Raw genomic sequence first — 18,159 nt, forward strand, 5'->3', positions numbered from 1 at the left:
TACTTGAACAGGAACCTCACATTGGAGGAGAAGGCATGAAGGGAGCTGGACTATCACTTGATCAGCTGAAGCTGCTCCAGAGATTTGATCCATCTGCTGTGACATTGCAAGGAATGGATATTAATTATTTGCAAGGTTCTAGAGAAGATGACCTGATTTCTTTGGCAAATAAAGACTGTATAGGATTTTTCATTGCAAAATTTATTAAATCGAACAGTAAATAAGGATTTGGGAATGCAACCTGAAAAAATACCTCAGTGAGTCTAAGAACAGTTCAGACGTGAAGTGCCTTTCTTCCTGCCGCAATGTTACCAAGCCAACGGGCTGACGGCAGGGTTGCTATGGCAGCACTAAAATCTGCCAGCTGTTCTGATGGGAAAGAGCCACAGGTTGCAGCAGAAAAGTCATGGCTGGGGGAAGGGCAGTATCATTTGTAAGTCTCCCTCTGCTTTTGTATTTACAGCAGGTCAGTGCCTGAATGACAACTATGTTCACTCATACTGCTGTCTGCTCTGGTTTCCCCGTATCTGGTGTGGCAAGCGGAGGAAGGGGATGTAAGCTACTTTACAAAATGCAAACATAAAAAAATAGATGGGAACTATTACAATGACTTTTGGAAAGGGGAGTTTCTATGGAGGTTTAACAGTAGTTAGTTTCCTTAAATAGTGCTTCTCAAAACACTGCAACATTTTACAAAGAACTGTTTTATAAATTGATACTTAGAACCTCATTTCTCTTTTATTTCAATACAAGCAAGATTCTCTGTACACATAGTATATACACAAAATACGATTAGGCTTTGTAGCATGTCTTTTATAGCAGCATGAATATATTAAACCATCTCACTCTGGGAATGTAAATAAATATTGTTTCAACATCAAACTTCCCATGCATAAACTGTATTGGTTCTGAAATAGCCTATTGGACTGGCTGACAAGTGACAGTTTTAAAATCAAACATTTGTAACAGAAGGGGCTACAGTTATGATTAATATATCAAAAGACAGAAAACTGCATAATACCATCTGAAATGTTGCAAATCACCTTTCAAACAACTAAGGATATTAACTCTTTATTGGTTAGAAAGCATCACCAGCTAAAATAATGAAAATTGAAACTGGGGAAGCATGCTAATGAAAACTGCCTTACTACATTGCTCAAAGTTCAAATAATCTGAATTTCTTAAAAGATGTTCGATGTATTTGATAATTCTGCTTCAGTTCCAGTTTGAACAGTATTCTCAGTCCTGCTGGAACTGACAATAGCACTAAAGAAGGAAAGCTAAGGACAAGAAAAAACAGAAACTGACATCTGTGTGTGTTTGGTGTTTTCCTCTCACTCGATCAATTTCCAGTTTTAAAAAGGATTATCTGAAAAAGTCTGTGTTTTCACACATAATTATTTGGTTGGATTAAAAAGAGCAATAGTTCTTTTATCATTTGTCTTTCTACTGTAAGAAGTGCATTTGTATTTGCTCACAATCAAAACCATCTATACAATTCTCTTTCTCGGTAGTCTGGTTGTTTACTTTTCTCATACATTTTCCATAAATGTTTTGATACTGTATGTTTTCTACTGCTCTTGAATAAAAACATTTCTTCTGACCTGCCAAGGTTGACAAGTCCATCCTCTGTAAGGCCTATCCTAGCAGGATGGGAAAATGGAATTCTTGTCTACTACTTCTCTACTTCTGTTGGTCATTCCTTGCCATTAAACACACCATGTCTAAAGAAAATTTAAAGTAATTTTGTTTCATCAGTAGTAGGTGAGATATCCTATTTAGAGTCATTTAAGTTCATATTATAATCTTTTTAGTCTAAATATGGTGAAAATGATTACCTGGGAACAAAAGGGACGAATCTTTTATTGTAGGAACGTGTTGAAATCTTTAACTCATTGCTACTAAAAAAGCATTTTCTTTTTTGCAGATTATAGAAATTTTGTAAACATTAATCAGCACACATAAACTATATACTGAAGTCTGTATTCATAGAAAGTAAGGAAGTTTACCTCCAGTTTCAGTAGCAGGATTTGTGCAATGCTGAATTTGAAAGAATTAAGGTTGATGAATTTTTAGTGGAATATTTGTTGAGACGTCTCCCACTTCCTTTAGGTTTGGATGATTGGCATTTTAAGGAAGTGGCCTCACTTGATATTATAGGAGAAGTTTCTTGGGGCTGGGAAGAAAATGTAACTTTTAGTTAATTCCAGTGTAATTGCAGAGCAGACTTCACCTGAAAAATTTACAGATATATGAACTTTAGCTATTAAGGTTTTTTCTGCAATATCAACTGGGAGCCTTAGAAGAGCACTCAGCATATGGAAGGGATTGGCCTGAGCTGTTTCCCAAGGGCCCTGTCCCTGTTGGGAACAGGGGAGTGACTTTGTCAGGCAGGTCAGAACAGAAACTCACTTAAGATGCACCAGCCCTTGAAGGAGCCAGCATCCTTTCTCTCACTACAGGTGTGGCAAAGTTAGATGACTAAAGTTGGATGGATGCCCTTTTTTTTTCTATTCCAATCCTACTGTGACTTCAGAAGTGGTAGGAATACTCTGTCATTGACAGTTCTGATGGATGGTGTATATGTGTTTTAAACATATCATATGATTACTTTCCTGATAATCTTTACACACTGAATCATTGTGCTTCACCAGTTGATGCTGAAGCACAATAGAATATATTTATATATATTTTTAATATATATATATGAGATATTTATATATTAAATTTAAAAAGTTATTGTCATTATAATGAAAGATTAAACCTACAAAATAGATAGATTAGGCATGCAATCAGATCCTGTCGTTAAGAAAGTCTGAAAAGTAGTTTTCCCTGTTTGCACAAATAATGATTAGTAATAGTGCCAAATCTAAATATCTATCTTGGTCAGTAGAAAGATACTAAAATAGGCAGCCTCATATACTATGAAATTATAATAGAGCTTTTTCTTGTTTCAGAATCATGGAATGCACCAGTTTTTTGGATCACTGGATTTCATATGCTTTTTAAGGAATGGGCTAGTGAGGGTGGTCAATCAAGAAATGACTTTAGAGTGGGTAGTTTAAAATATAAAGAACCTTGTTTTTATGTTTGATTGTTCATGAATAAGAAGTTTATATGAAAATCCAATTTGGTACTGCTAGAATTCATTGCCAAGTAGGTATGCATGATGGATAAAAGTGGCAAGAATAAAGGAAGAAATGAGAATATGGATGAGTTAAAAGAACCTGCTTAATCTCTATTATATCTGATATAAACCTTTTCTGGGGCTGCGTAGGAATACATTTCTAGGGTGGTAAGTTATAAAAAGAAACTGTCTATAAAACTACTGTAAGCTCATATGTAATAGTTTGTTATATAAAAGTGGGGAAATAAATTACAGACAAATTGCCAAGCAATAAAATTGATTGAATAACATTTGATTAAAAACATTCACAGTAAAAATGGCATCCACATATCTTACAGATGATAGAAGAACTAAGATTTTGGTGAAAGATCTGCAATAAAGTAATAAATATAAGTAAATGTACACCAGAAATGTTATATTACACTCTGAAAAATAATTTCTCTGTTTAGACTTTGTAATAAAGTTTTTGCAATATGCTCGATATTTACGGATGGAATAGAATGAAAGTCAAAAACTTTTGGAAAACGGCTTTCAGCCTGGTATTTTAAAGCAATCAGAGGTCAAATGTAACCACTAATCAAAACACCTTTTGAAGAGGCTTTAGTAACTAACAAACACAGGAGGTGGTTTACACCAGCTCTTTTCCTTTGAACATCCACTGATTAAAAGCAGTCAGACCACTCACTTCATTCCAGCTGAGGGAATGATAATGGACCCCATTAAAACCTTTGCAGGTGTCCCAGAACATGAGCATGACTTTACAAACCAACAGAGGTTAAAAATGGTAATTGCCAACAGATTCATAAAAGACAAAGTATTAAGGGGCAGTGTATTAGATCTGGGCAGGAGTTGCGTGTATAGGATAAGTAACCAGGTATGCAGGGAGAAGTTAAAATGGGCCTCTCCCTTTATTCAGGGTTCAGTGAGTGCAACTTCATTTCCTTATCCTCCATTTATTATAAGGGCTATAGGTTAAGAGTATACAGATTTCTGTGAAAAGAGATGTTCCTCTGAAACTCTTTGTGGCTTTAAAACTGATCTTCGTTAAATGGGTCCAGAGCCTTACGAGAAACTAAGTATTTAATTTTATTCCTTGAGAAGCAAAAACTATGGATCTCTCTTCAAATTCTGAACTCTTGATGCCAGATACAGAATATAAATTCATGAGCATTCTAGAAGAATTCTTTAAATTCTAGGCAGTAATTTATAGATTAATTTAGTAAAAATAGTGTTTTCAGCATATAACTCGTACTGATGCTGCCTTTGTGAACAAACCTGTTTGCTTATTCTTCCCCACTGTCCTGTCCCTTAGCAGGTCTGGAGACTTTTACTGTCATCTCCTTCCAGTTCCTCTGGAAGAGAATTCTTTCTTGCATGACATCTGTGTGACACTAGAAAACTGGTAAAGGATAGACTTAGGCTACTCAGCACTGATGTACAGTCATTTGAAAAAACACATAAAAATAAGGTTAACATCTAACATATACATGCAGATCTTGAAATGCATCCCATTCCTTCCATATACTGAAATTCTTTAGAAAAATACAGAGTTGAGCTGCCCAGACTTACATATCACTTAATTATTTTATCTTCCTCCCTTTCCTTCTGTTTCACTGGTTTTATTATCTTTTTAGTTGTTTTGTACCACACATCCATAAGACTCTGGAGCTCACTGGGACCTCTACCATTTCTCAGATTCAAAACCCCTGAAACCAGATACAGAAGTATGAACTCATTAGTATCCTAATGCAACCAGTATTAAACCTTCTAATGGCAAAACTCTGCAAAGACATTTCATCACAATAATCTTTGATATGTCCTCCACTTGGAGTATTTTTAAAGCTTCTTATTGACATAACTCTGTTAAAGTGCTTTTCAAAGTAGTGCTCAGCAGGCAGGTGGTATTGTGCAATATATGTAGTACAAGCTCACATTACAAATGATTTGTCACTCTTAAAACAGAAACTGAAAAAAAGTATCTCAGCTAATAAAACCTATTCAGTGAGTCTGCCTAAGAAATACACGTGTTTGGTAGAATGTTGTCTATACATAAATAGCAGCACTATATAAAACACAATTCTATGAACCAGTTGGATTTGGATTTGTCTTTTTTTTTTTAATGTTTATACTCCATGAATCAATATATAGGCCATACTTAAATACTAGGGCTTGGACTATGCTCTTTATTTTCTCATTTATTTGTCTATACACAAACTGCCTATGCCATAGTTTTCATATATTACTCAGTGCTTTGAAATTCTGCCAAACATTCCTTAAAAAATACTTTAGGAAAGCTGAAAAATAAACACTCTCTGGAGCAAAAGTAAACAAACAAACAAAGCAAAAAACCCCACAACCAACCAAAAACCCAACAAAAAAAAGAACAAAATATTCAAGGTATTGAAGTGGAATCACTTCTTAGACGACATAGTTGTCATGAGTTGCAGGGAGCAACACCATTTACTGCAACTGGTAAATTAGCTAAAGCCAGGCTATACAGAGCAAGACAATATAATTTTCTTCTCACTTACATGTGATCTGATATGATTCAAACAACAGTCTTTTAATGTAATTTTTTACAGATACCCTGAAAATTCTCTTGTATCAAAAACCAGTTTATGTACTCTTCTATATCCATTTAGTAATACAACAGATCTACTTACCTATTCTTCCTTTCTCTACAAAGCCATTTAGTGATGTTTAGAAAATGATGAGAATTTTATTTCTAGAAAAATAACCTTTTTTCTTGTGTTCCCCACAGTTCATGCTTTGAGCCAAAACCTACCCTTGAATAACCACAACAGTCAGCAGCACTGGGAGGAATGGCCAGATAACTGACAGCAGAATTTCCCACTCTTAGCTTGTTGTAAAAATGCTTATAAAGCACCAGGGAGAGGGGTAGGAGAGGAAGGGCAGAGAATGTTTAAGCGAGTTTCTTGGATGCTGGGCTAGGAGACTGGAGAAAGCATGCACCTGCCATATATCTTATCCATTTCACTAAAATGATATTCAAAATCAGGCAATGCTGATATTCCCAGAATTGAAATAATAAATAAAAAGAACTTCCAGCTAAACTAATTATTATCACACTACAGTCTTTATATAATGTGCTATTTACAGGGAAATACAAAAAGTATTTCATTAATACAAGTACTACAAAGACTACATGTGATGCAGAACAGCTTTTACACTAGGCAAGGGTATGGAACCTGGAGTCAAAAATAATAGAGAATTTCCCCCCACTTACCAGTGCAACAGGTGTTCAGTGCAAAACAAACTGTGTTCACTCCCTTCAATTTCAATGCATTTTCTCTAGAAAGCTCCTAACAGAGTCACAGTCATTTTTCTATGCTCTCATCAGCAGCACAACAGCTTTGGTGAAGGAAAAGCAGTGAGCTGGCTGCAGAGTGGGAATGCAGAGAATTGGCAAGTGTAGAAAAAGTGGAGAAGCTACAAAAATTTATTTTCCGACAAAATAACCCTCCACAAGCTGTGTAAACTTTTCTTACTAAAACAAATACTCTAAAACACAAAGATTTTACATTTCCAGTGAAACTCACAGTAACATTTGCCTGTTTTTACTCTCCTGAATCTCAACAAAGAGCCAGCAGATTTATGCTTACCCAATTACCTGGGTCAGTAAATTCCCTCATATTCCCTGAATGCAATTTGGATTTTTAAATTAAGAGACAGAATGTAGAAATAGACTTTTTGGGCTTTTGAGTAACTTATTTTCTTCAGTAGATTTTTACAGTTTGCTGCCTAACGTGCACACGCACACGAACATCAATCCACCACCCACCCACTTACATACACACCTCCAACATGTGTGCTCTGTTTGCTGACAGTAGAACAAAAATTAAGCTGTGCCCATTGCAATATTGTGACCTGAACAGAGAAGAATAATTTATAGTGGTAAGTTCATTACCTTTACCGTAACTTTAAAATGCAAAATTTGGTTTGCAAGGACAGCATAAGGTATAAGAGTTACACCCTTTATCTCAAGCACTCATCCATATTTACAATAAGTATAAGCTTTCTGCTACAGAAGAAAAAGTATTTAGATTGAACACTGTTACAGATTTCCTAAGTGAGGCTAGTTCCAGTTGCCAGTAATTCAAAAGCAAATCTGCTGACTTGGCATTAGGACTCTAAAACAGTGTGATCAAACTTATATAGTAAGAAGGTGTCTGCAGAAATAACATTTATAAACTGTATATACAGTACACAGTACCAATACATAGAAAATAGATTTTGACTCCATGATCCCCTGTGTGTAAGGCAAGACTGAATTCTGTCTTCATACGGAGACCACCAGAGGTACAAGCAACAGAGTGGTGCTTAAATCAATATGCAAAATCAAGTGCATACAAATTAAAAATCAGAGCAGACAAAAAGTTTTAGATTTTTTATGTGCTGATCCTGGCTTGCTGAATACATGGGAAGTTATTAGACATCAAATGTACCTTTTTTTTTTAAAAAACACTAACAACACCTTGATGGCAACAGATATTGTTCAAGTGGCAGCTACCAAAAACAGCTTGAAAAATGTCATAGTACAACATCAGGAACTCTTCAGTTGTACTACACTAATTCATATAGCACTAACCAAAAAAATAAGTATATGAATATTCTATTTCATGCTATTGCTATGCGAGCAACAGCAATACAAATCAGCATACAGAAGGATACCATATGTTCTGCAAAGAAGAACCCAAGATATTTTCAAGGGGCATTGTTACAAGACTTCAAAGAAACACAAGACTGCCAGAGGCAAAAGTTACTGACGGATGTAAACATCCCTGTTCCACTCTCCTGCATCGTTACGTTTTTTCGATATCACTTCCCCATCCTTGTCACAATATTGGTCCCTTGATTTATGGCGACTGCGCTGTTTGTTGCATTCATTGTGGTCCTGCTCGCGGTCCCTCTCCTTTGAGCGGTGCCGGGACTCTCTGTGTCTGTGTTCACTGATCCCACGGGACTCGTCTCTGTGATTATGATCCCTGTGAGAATCATAGTGGTCACCGTGCTCATGTGAGTAGTCCTCCTTTGGCTCTACGTAAGCTGAATCTCTGCTGTCTTGTGTTTCTGAGTCAAAAGTTTCCTGCCTGTGAAGGCCTCTGCCACCACTGCGATGGTTGTGGTGCTGGCTGGAGGAGGAGCGGTGCTGGGATTTCTTGGAGGGTTCGACCCGTGCTTCCTCCTCAATGTGGGAACCGCTGCGCTCAGGGACCGAATGGTCATTCCTCTGGTCTCCTTGAGATCCCTGCTACCAGAACCAGCAGTAAGGTCATGAGGTACACACACTGAAAAGCTTCCCCCAATACCAAATTCAACTAGAAAGTACCATGAAACCAATAAAATTTCAAGTACAGAACAATCCACTTTGAATCTAAACTAGGAAAGAAACCATTAGTATTCCACTTTTACTGAAAATTCAGTATTATAATACAAACAATTCTTTTTTCTCTCAACAGAATTTAGGGTGACACTTGGGTTATTCTGTGGCAATTTCTCATTTCTTGTGATGTTTCTGACTACTCCAGTTAGCAATCATTGTCACCACCCTCCAAAGAAAAAGAGAGCATGCAGAAACAGGACAAACTGCAGAAAAATTGAAAGGAGATATCATGCCAGGAGAGGGCATATATCAGTTGAGAGTTTACAGATGCGTGTCTGGCAACAGCTACTATGGGAAAGTGATTTTAAAGGGCTGAGGAGGTGGATTCCAGCAAAGAACCAAAGTACAAAACCTTGGCTCTTATAAAGGAACTTTTTTTTAAGGAAAAAAAATGCAATTGAATCTGGTATGAATAAAGTTTGTATTATGATACTAATAGTATCACTGACCTTCTGTTTTCTCAGCAATAATTTCATTTCTTCTTGGTAATGAAAAATTAAACATTGACCTCATAATTTTAAGAGCTCGAGAATACAGCCCATTGCCAAGAAAAGCAGGAGGAGAGTGATATTATCACATAAAAAATTTCCTAACACACCACTGCTATTAAAAGACTGAAATAAAAATTACCAGGCAATAAACCTACTCTTCACCCGCATAAATGCTTTGAAATCACTGCAAAATGAACAAGTGGCATTATTTACCTCATTTGGGGATTTCATTACATTAACCTGCTTTTATTGCCAAGCTGCAGCTAAGGACTTTTCAGGCTTAATTGCAAAAGTTTTAATAGTAATATTGAAATTGAATTATGCTTCTCACATCGGATGAAGCATGTCAAGACGAAATCATCTCTGCTGCCACAAAATTAATGTAGATTTTACCAGAGTTATACAGGCATTTGTTTGTGAGACTGTTCTGAATACCAAAGTTAGTCTCAAGTTTGCCCTTCTATGTTCAGAGTTGTCTAAAAATAAGGATTGCCCCCAGGGCAGTTCATGGACATATCTTCTTTCTGTCTTTCTATTTTGTGGAAAAGAGCTAGGGGAAGGAGGAAATTTTGTCCTTCAGCCACAGATCCTGGCAGGTGGGTTTCCTAGCAACCCAAAAAGTAAAATCACAGGAAATTGAAAAGGAAAATAATCTGTATTTAATCAGAAACTTATAAAAAGCAGCATATTTCAAATCAGAAACTTGGTAAATTTGGCAAATCCCAATTTTCTAAGACAACATTTTATTATGCAAACATCTGAGAGATGAGCTGGGTTTCTAATTCGAAACAAATGGCATAGATGAGAACAAGGTAACAGGAATAGCAGTCAAATTTCTTATTTGTTCTTGCTTTTGTGATTCTCAAGATGATTCTGATTTGCCAGAAGGGAATATAATAATTGTAAACATGAATAGATCTGTTCAAGGTGACATAAAATGACTCAACGGAGGTGAATTGTAAGTGAAATGAAGAGAAAAACAAAAGAGTCCAAAGCAGAAATATGCCTGCTTTGCATGTGTAAACACAACTTTCATCAGTTCATCACCATGACTGGCTTTAAGGCACATAAATATAGTACACATGTGAAACCCTATAGTTCTCATGGAGTCAAATGCAAGTACCTATACATAATCATGACTAATAAAACCTGTCAGTGCTGTGGTTTGAGAACAAATGCAAAATTTGAACCTGCATTGGAAACACTGCTGCTCTTACAAGCTCAGATGCGTCTTCTGTGCTATGATGAGCACATGAAAAGAAACAATGATTAAATTTAGAACCAATAGCTGCAATTTCAGAATAGTGTTAGGGCTGTTGGGATTTATGGGCAAATTCATTGACAGTAACTTCCATTAAATATTACAGGGACGCTGAACAGGTAATGTCTGAATCTGGATTAGAGTCTGGCTTTTTGGTTCATAACCAAATTTGGGCTCTGATTTGGAATAGATTCTTCAGTGCAGGAATTTTATGGCCCAATTTCATAAGGTTTTTTGTCTAAAATAGAAAAAGTTTGAGATAATCCTATTTCAGTACTCAGTTTGTACTTTCAAAGAAGTAGGGGTTCTTGGAAAGAAGTTTATACAGTGTTGAAAGAGGACAGAGAAGCCTTTGTCCACTGAGTGAATTTGCCTTGCTCCTTTTTTCCAGTGGTCCTTGATCAGCTGCACCATATGTGTGTGAGGTGGCTCCAGACCTTTTGGAGTTATTTCCAACTATTTCCATACAATTTTGTTCTGAAGCTCCCCCTCAGATAGACATAAGGTCTTTGCCTATTTAATTTCAAACCGTCCCAGGACGCCTCACGCCTTCAAGCACCTCGTGCCATGCAATGCACACAGGCAGCTTCATGCTGTAAAAATGCCACTCTAGCAGCTGGCAACACAAATCCCTCCTCACAATCTACACTGGGGACTTAAAACCCACAAACCCAAAATATGTTTCATGGCAAAGGGGCACTGCATTGGCCCCAGGGGGGGATGACTCCAATGCTCTGCAGTGCGGTCGTGGCTCCCCCAGACCAAACAACTGGTGGCTTTTCCCTGTAGAGCAGTCCATAAAAACAGCACAGGTATAGACTTTAAATTCTCTAAATACAGGGTCTTAACACTGTTGAAAGAATGGGTTCAGCCACCATCATTAAAAAACAGACCCACCCTGTGCTAAGGCAATGACGAGCTCAGGTTTGAGATGTCAGCTGAAGATGTATTGTAGGAAAATGAAACCAAAGGAACAGAAAAGTTTTATGTTCAATTAGAGATCCCTGTTGATTCACACTGCTATACTAGTAGACCTACAAACAAACTTTGAAACTGCAAATACATCCTCATTTTTAGTCCTTAAAATAAAAATCTGTTAGTTTGTAAGGAGACAGCACAGCATTCAGAAAAGTGTTATTAAAACTCTGCACAGTTCTTCCAGAGAATGTGGTTAATAGAATGAGTATGTGAGCTATAAATCCACACTCAAAAAGCATAAAAACACTTGAGCAAAATAATTTAGAAGTTTACAAAGCAAAGAAAGTTTATCTAGCAAGGCTGCACACAACAATACTGAATTTCATACTCAGAAATTCTTCCAGCTCACAATTTTTTCAAGGTGTTTCAGCTCTGAGGACAGAAAAAAAGGCAGAAATGAGCTATAGCTTACAGTCTCTTTTCCTGCAACTGTATCTGAAAGCAAGAGAAGGAGATACCCTTCAAGATGGCTAAAGAAATTTTTCTTGTTAAAGAACAAACCTGTCAAGTCTGTGGTTTTCTGGTGAGAAATAAATTTTTTGACACAAAAACTTGTTTTGCACAACCATAAAAAAGAAGCACAACTATTTGCATTTTAACTTGGTTGCAGATACACTTTTTTCCTTTGATTTTCTAAGGGGAAGTGTTTTTCTTAGCCAAAGTTATGAATTATAACTTGCATATGTATGTAATTTATGGGCATATATTGAACTTAGGTAGAAATTTAGATGTAGTAAGCCTTTATTTGGTCGGGGACAGATCTATTTTATCCCCCCCTGTGTACTTAGCCTCAAGGAGTCACTCACTACTTATAATGAAGGAGTGAAGTAGTTTGAACACTTCATTTCATATCATGCAACACATATCCAAAGGAAAACATCTCATTATGCTGAACATCTCAATTAAATGATCCAAACCAAAAGTTAAAGGAGAAGAGAGGGGACATATTATGCCCATATCAACAGGCACATCAGTGCAAAGGCAGGAATAAAGCCTGCTTTTGCCAGCTCACTGGAGAGTGTGCTCACTGCTCAGAACACAGAGCCTCTCTCAAGGTCTTTCTGCACAATGTGGGACTTGGATTTGACATAAGACTTTGGCTTCAAGCAAGTCTGTACTTTTCACAGCAATGGCCAATAAATAAAAGAGCAAAGGAAACACTGGAAGGGCCACTTTGACCTTGAGTCTTTACTAATACAGTCAGTAATCCTCAACCTCTGCAACTCTACAGCCTGTGGGAAGATTGGCACAGATTTCCCTCAAACATTTGTGGATCTGCCCTGTACATAACCCAGTTTGTCATGCAGGGCCTCTGGGGCCAGGATTTGCCTATTAGCCATAGTGTGCCCATCAGTCAGGAAGTTACCAGAGGCTGGACTGTGCACAGTCTTAGTCTTGTTTTATTTTTCTGATTGGATTACACATGGCCAGCTATAAAAATGCTTGTGGCTGGTACACATATTACTGGCACAGCGGTGTCCTGGGCATAATAAAACCTGAAGTATTCAATTTCACATCAACATATGTTTTCAGTCAGGCCAGCTTAGTCCTTGGAATCAAAACCAGCCCCCTAGTCAATACACAACACATGCTACGATGAATACAATAGCAATAACAGTAACGTGCTTGCATTTGCCTTTTATACTGAAAATGGGTGAATGTCTGCTGAAAAAGTTTTCAATCTACCAACAACAGGAAAACATATTCAGCATATTCTAGCATTAGCCTAACTCTGACCTTTGGAAGGAGAAGAAGTTGACAGAAGAAAAAGAAGAGATGGCATAAAAACTGTACCTGTAGATTAATATTTGGACCCGGGCTAATAGGAAGAGTGGCTGTTGCAAGTGTGCGAGTGAGAAGCTGGTTAGGAGGATTGCTGCTAGGTGGATGTGTGGCCTTCCAGTAGGCTTCCAGATAGTCAGCAAGGTGCTCACAAGCATCTTCAAGCTGGTTCTCATCAAGAATTACATCGAACATTTCCTGATAAAGAAAAGGTTTTAGCGAGAATAATTACCAGGTAATGGGAGATCAGCTAGAGACATTGAATGTGCTTTCCATTAATCAAAAATGAATCATATTTTTAGTACTTGTATTAAGATATTTTATCTTTTTTTTTTTTCTGAATACAGTTGATACAAAAGATGGTAATCATAACTAGCACTAATATTACACTTGCTAAAACAAGGCCTTGTGACTTCCACATAGTAATGCACAGTCAAAGAAGACAGGAAGAAGCAGCTTGAACAAATCTTAAATACACAGAAAGATAGGATAAATATTGAACAATTACCTATTGAAAAAATGGGATGGCAAGAAAGAGATTCAGTCCCCTTGTAGAATAATGAAGAGAAAACTAAGGTAAACTAAGACCAGTAACTAACAACCATAAGAATACAGATCATTCAGTTTCCAAGTGTCATACAACTATTAGGTAAGAGATTAATCACACAGTCTAATTTTAGTCTCCTAAAGTTAGGAGGTGAGTTTTATCCATTTCCTCCCTGGTCAGCGAGCAGAAGGCAGCTTTGAGGGCCTGTGCAGGTCTCCAGCATTCTTCATTGACTTCCTGGGGACCTAAGCATTGCTTAACTGAGATGCTTGAATTTAAAAGATGAAGACATTCCTTTCACTCAGTTCCATAACTATGGTATATTATATCTGCAACTGAACTGTACTCCCATCTTCTGGTTCCTAACCCATACTCTTGGCAGCTGAGTACACAGGCAGAAATGCATGCCAGGTTTAAAACACAGTTGGGGTGTCATCACCTCCACTTTATAGGAGGAAATTGAGAGAATTTGCTTCAATGCACATCTGAAGAAGAACTGCAGAGCTGTCAGCTACGCAGTACCACTGAGCTCTTTGGCAAAACCCTGACCAAGAACATTAGCAGTGGTAGGCCATGCTGATAGATGCCCCACAGGAGCTCCAAACTACCAGAGATAAAGGACAGTCACTAAGAGGGTTCATTTTTCAACCAATAACCCCCTAAAACTTAGCAAGCAAAGGAAATGTTCAGTTTACTGAAGCACTGACTGTACCAGCACAAATCTTAGCTGTGACTAGAACTCTTTTTCCCTTGCACCCTAAAGCTGAGCCCTGAGACCTCAAGAGGTGCTCTGCAAAAAGCAATAGTTAAATATGGCCAGAAGAGGGCAAACATTCCCGAAAATTATGTAATTAACCTCGTGCTTGAAAAGAAAGACACCTTTCAGAGACAAGACATAAATTAACAGTAACTCACAGGAGGACACTGTGCCAGTTTATCAGCTGCTACCATCTGAACATTAAGGTGTTTGGCCTGAGATTTCCCTCGAGATTTTATCAACCTCTGTAAAACCTGTGAAAAATAAGACATTAAAAAAAAGTGAGCAGACTCAGACTTAATATACATGTATAACCACTTAAAATGTTTACATTTGAAACTGCTCACAAGAGCAGAGCAAATTCTTCATTTGCTGGCTTCGACAACATTTCCTATGTTCCCTCATCCAGAATGTGCTAATTTTCATTTACATACAAATATCTCCTTTCCTTTACAAGCACTAAAAAGTTCCACTCCGGCCTTTTTTCTGATGCTTCTGGTTTTGTTTTTTTTCTAAGTTGAATTTTTTAATTGATCTCCTGAGTGCTCTTTTCACAAATTCATCTTTCTCTTTCAAATGCCTCTTCACAAAGTCTGTGCATTTTTTATACACACTGAAAGAGTATATTATCAGATATTAAAATTTACCAATCAATCTCTTACTCATTCAATGAAAATCATTCTTTCATTTCCATATTATTTTGATTTAACAAACCATGAGCACTACTTATGTGGTTGATACTGAAAGTGCAATTCCAACTAAAAAACTCATTGGAGCTACAGCATCTTTTCCAAAATAGGTTTTGGCTAACACTAGAGCTCAGATACTTTTTTGATTATTAATGGTTCGCTATCCAAAGGGAAGCAATAAAAATCTATAGCTCTGAACCTAAATGAGGATGTGTGAATAGATGCATTTAAGCCCCCCCAAAAAACCCCAACAACCCAAAAAAACAGAAAGAACATGAAGGTATCTAAAATATTTACCTTAGGAGAAGAAATCTTTACATATACTATAATGGGAGCCAGAGAGGTTTTGCTCAGTTGAGCTGGGTGATTAATGGTATCAGCATCAAGCACTACCAACTGCAGTGTCCTGGCCAATTCAAAGATCCGTTCAATTTCACTTTGAACTTCAGCTGCAAAGTAGAAAATTAGAGTTAGAGCAAATACAAGAGGTGATTAGCTTTAAGAAATGTGAGAATATAGCAGACTGGTGTGTTGCTCCTTCTCTGGCTGCAGGAATTGCTGTTACCCGTGCACATCCCTGGCACAGCAGGGTAATGAGCACAGCGTTAATGAGGGAGTTTCACCCCGCTTTGCTGCCCTTGCAGGCACTGCCTGCCTCCCTGCCTCACCAATTCCTGCTATTCCCGGCTGCAGAGATACTGATAACACCTTCTGACACGACCACAGACCATGTATTTAAGAAAAAGGGGTACAAATGCTTGCTGCTCAAACAGCAATATGCCACAAATCTGCTGCAGGTAAATAATATTAGCTCAGATTTCGCTCTTACCCAGTAACCAGCTTGCTCAAGCTGGAGTGCCTGAGATAGGCTTTAGGAAGTACTGATTACTGTACTAGTAGAAACCACGGTTTTCCCATTTACTTTAACTTATCAAAGCTTTGGAAAACAGGTTTTGTTCTACTGGCTTCAGTATGGTACCATGTTAAAAATTTGGCTATTATGTGTAAAACATTTTTATAAGAGAAAATAACTGAATAATCCACATAATGCTATGGTATCCTCCTAACAATCCCAGGAGCTGTGGAAAGCTGATTTTCCCAGAGGAAAATAATCTTTTCTTCTGGTAGTCATGCTCCCAGCTCCTCAGCACCCTGATTGGCAGTACTTTCCAGGGCAAACCTCTCCAAGACAGATGGGCTGCATCCGCTTTCACAAGTGGTGTAGAAACTGTCTTCCTTCCCCAGTGAAACAAAACTACATCTTATAATAGCAAAATCATCTTTAAAATGAAATCACATTTTCCTGCTCAGATCTTGCTATTGGCTGATTTCACAGAGGAATTAGACAAGCTGGGTGATTTATGCAAGTCTATAAAGAAAGTCATTGGGCCAGATAAGATTAATTCATATAGGTTTCCCTTTAAAGGTTGTGCATGCTTCATGAACCAAAACCAGATTAGATATCTAGCCCATTCAAAGAAAATGTTAGAAGACAACCAATAGAGACTTAAAGGTCAAGAAGAGGTACCAAAAATTTAATAGAGAGATTCTTGAAATTACATTATCGGCCTTTTAGCTATTATGCTGGCAAAAGCTTAACTTTTGCTTGAAAACACAACCTACCTGATCTGGCTAGAGAGGGTTTTCTACACCAAATGGTCTCTTTCAAGAGATATGACAAGATTGATTTTTTCTATCATCTTAGAATAGCACCTGAATAAATCAGATACTATAAAAAGGTTGCAAAATTTCCAAGAGAGAGCAAGGCATCCCAGCTAGTATTTTGGTTCCAAATCAATAGGTGATTGCTATGGTCATTTTATAAACAAAGTAACATCTAAATGGTCATCAGAAAATCTATATATGATATCCTTTATTGGAGGAGGTGGACATTGGTTTGGATTAATTAGAGATCACTTCCAATTGTTTGTGATTATCTGCAGATCTGGGTGAGCACATACAATCAGTCTTTTACAGCAGTGAACATTGTGAGATGTGCACGGTGTGGTGTGGAAAACATTGATGCATGCTCTGCTGCCGGTCAATAAAAGCACTGTGGTCCAGCTGCTGTCTGAATTAGGACCACATTTTTTAAGACAGAACCTCTGATGGTTCTTGCCACATTCACAATTACACTTTCTACAACTTTGTTGCATAGAGATACTGCTGAAATCACTGAATACCACTGTCTTAGAGTTTTAGTAGAAGATAGTCAATAATCTATCCCTAATTTAAGTACAAATGACAACTAGAATAAACATATCAGAGATAATTTGTCACGCTGTTCTGATGATGAGTTTAGATTGCTTTCCTGCAATTTCAAACCAGCCTCAACACTTCAGTCAGTATAACAATAATTATTAATGTATCATTTTAAAACCATTCCAGACTACTAAAAAACTCTTGTTCAAGACAATTTATAACCAGCAAAATCTGTCTCTATGTCATTGTATCATAATTTGGTCTGGGGAAGCACTATTTTCTATACTGCTCGCAGCACTTTTCTGCCAGTAGAGAACACATCTCTGTGGACTAGATTTCCTGGTATACTTTTTGAAACACCCTCTGCCAGGGCAGAGTTTACCTCAGGGTATGTTCTATTGTGAAACACTCCCAGGGCAATAACTGCAGGTAACTACGGTCCTGTGAACCAATCATTTCCACCTAAGTCTGAAAAGGGAGAGAGATCTTTTTTGCCAATTAAAATGGATTTCAGTACCTATTTTTCTTAACTTGGGTATAGGACAAAAGTTCAAGGAACTCCACTGCATGACTGGTGAACTAATACATGTGCCTCTACCTCTTCAGTCAGGAATGGATGGGGAAAATGCCACAGGCATAGCTGAAGAGGTCCTGATCTCCTGCTCCTTAGAGTACTTTTTCTGCTTCTGGAAAAACTTTCACTTTGCCTGAAATCTTCTTTGAATTCCAACTTTACAAGATTGTTGCAATTAATTACATAATATTAGCTCTCTTTTTAGATGACAAAGGCTTTATCCACTTCTACTGCTTTGGTTTTCATTTTTCTTTAGAAATATCTCAAAACCCAAATTCTCTACCTGTAAAAATTCCTTCTCAACAAGACATTCAACACGAATTATCTCTCAGACTTTTGCCCAAATT

General features: G+C 37.4%; 2 protein-coding genes across 25 annotated transcripts in view; one reads left to right on the top strand and one right to left on the bottom strand.

Annotated features, from left to right (window-relative positions):
* The window catches only part of NSUN6 (NOP2/Sun RNA methyltransferase 6), a 22,380-nt gene extending 20,777 nt beyond the window's left edge, over positions 1-1,603 (top strand). For all 15 annotated transcript variants that reach the window (XM_077174289.1, XM_077174293.1, XM_077174297.1 and 12 more), the window contains one exon: positions 12-1,603. In XM_077174289.1, coding sequence (XP_077030404.1) covers positions 12-224 — 213 coding nt within the window. In that variant the 3' untranslated portion in view covers positions 225-1,603. The remainder of the gene's footprint in view (positions 1-11) is intronic.
* CACNB2 (calcium voltage-gated channel auxiliary subunit beta 2) overlaps positions 713-18,159 on the bottom strand; it is a 248,464-nt gene continuing 231,017 nt past the window's right edge. For 6 of the 10 annotated variants that reach the window (XM_077174247.1, XM_054654454.2, XM_077174267.1 and 3 more), the window contains 4 exons: positions 15,334-15,485; positions 14,506-14,601; positions 13,056-13,241; positions 713-8,399 (listed from right to left, as the gene is read on the bottom strand). In XM_077174247.1, coding sequence (XP_077030362.1) covers positions 7,908-8,399; positions 13,056-13,241; positions 14,506-14,601; positions 15,334-15,485 — 926 coding nt within the window. In that variant the 3' untranslated portion in view covers positions 713-7,907. The remainder of the gene's footprint in view (positions 8,400-13,055; positions 13,242-14,505; positions 14,602-15,333; positions 15,486-18,159) is intronic. The other 4 variants (XM_054654462.2, XM_054654455.2, XM_077174281.1 and 1 more) reach the window with 1 other exon arrangement.

This window comes from Agelaius phoeniceus, chromosome 1, assembly GCF_051311805.1.
Source record: "Agelaius phoeniceus isolate bAgePho1 chromosome 1, bAgePho1.hap1, whole genome shotgun sequence".
NCBI classification, from domain to species: domain Eukaryota; kingdom Metazoa; phylum Chordata; class Aves; order Passeriformes; family Icteridae; genus Agelaius; species Agelaius phoeniceus.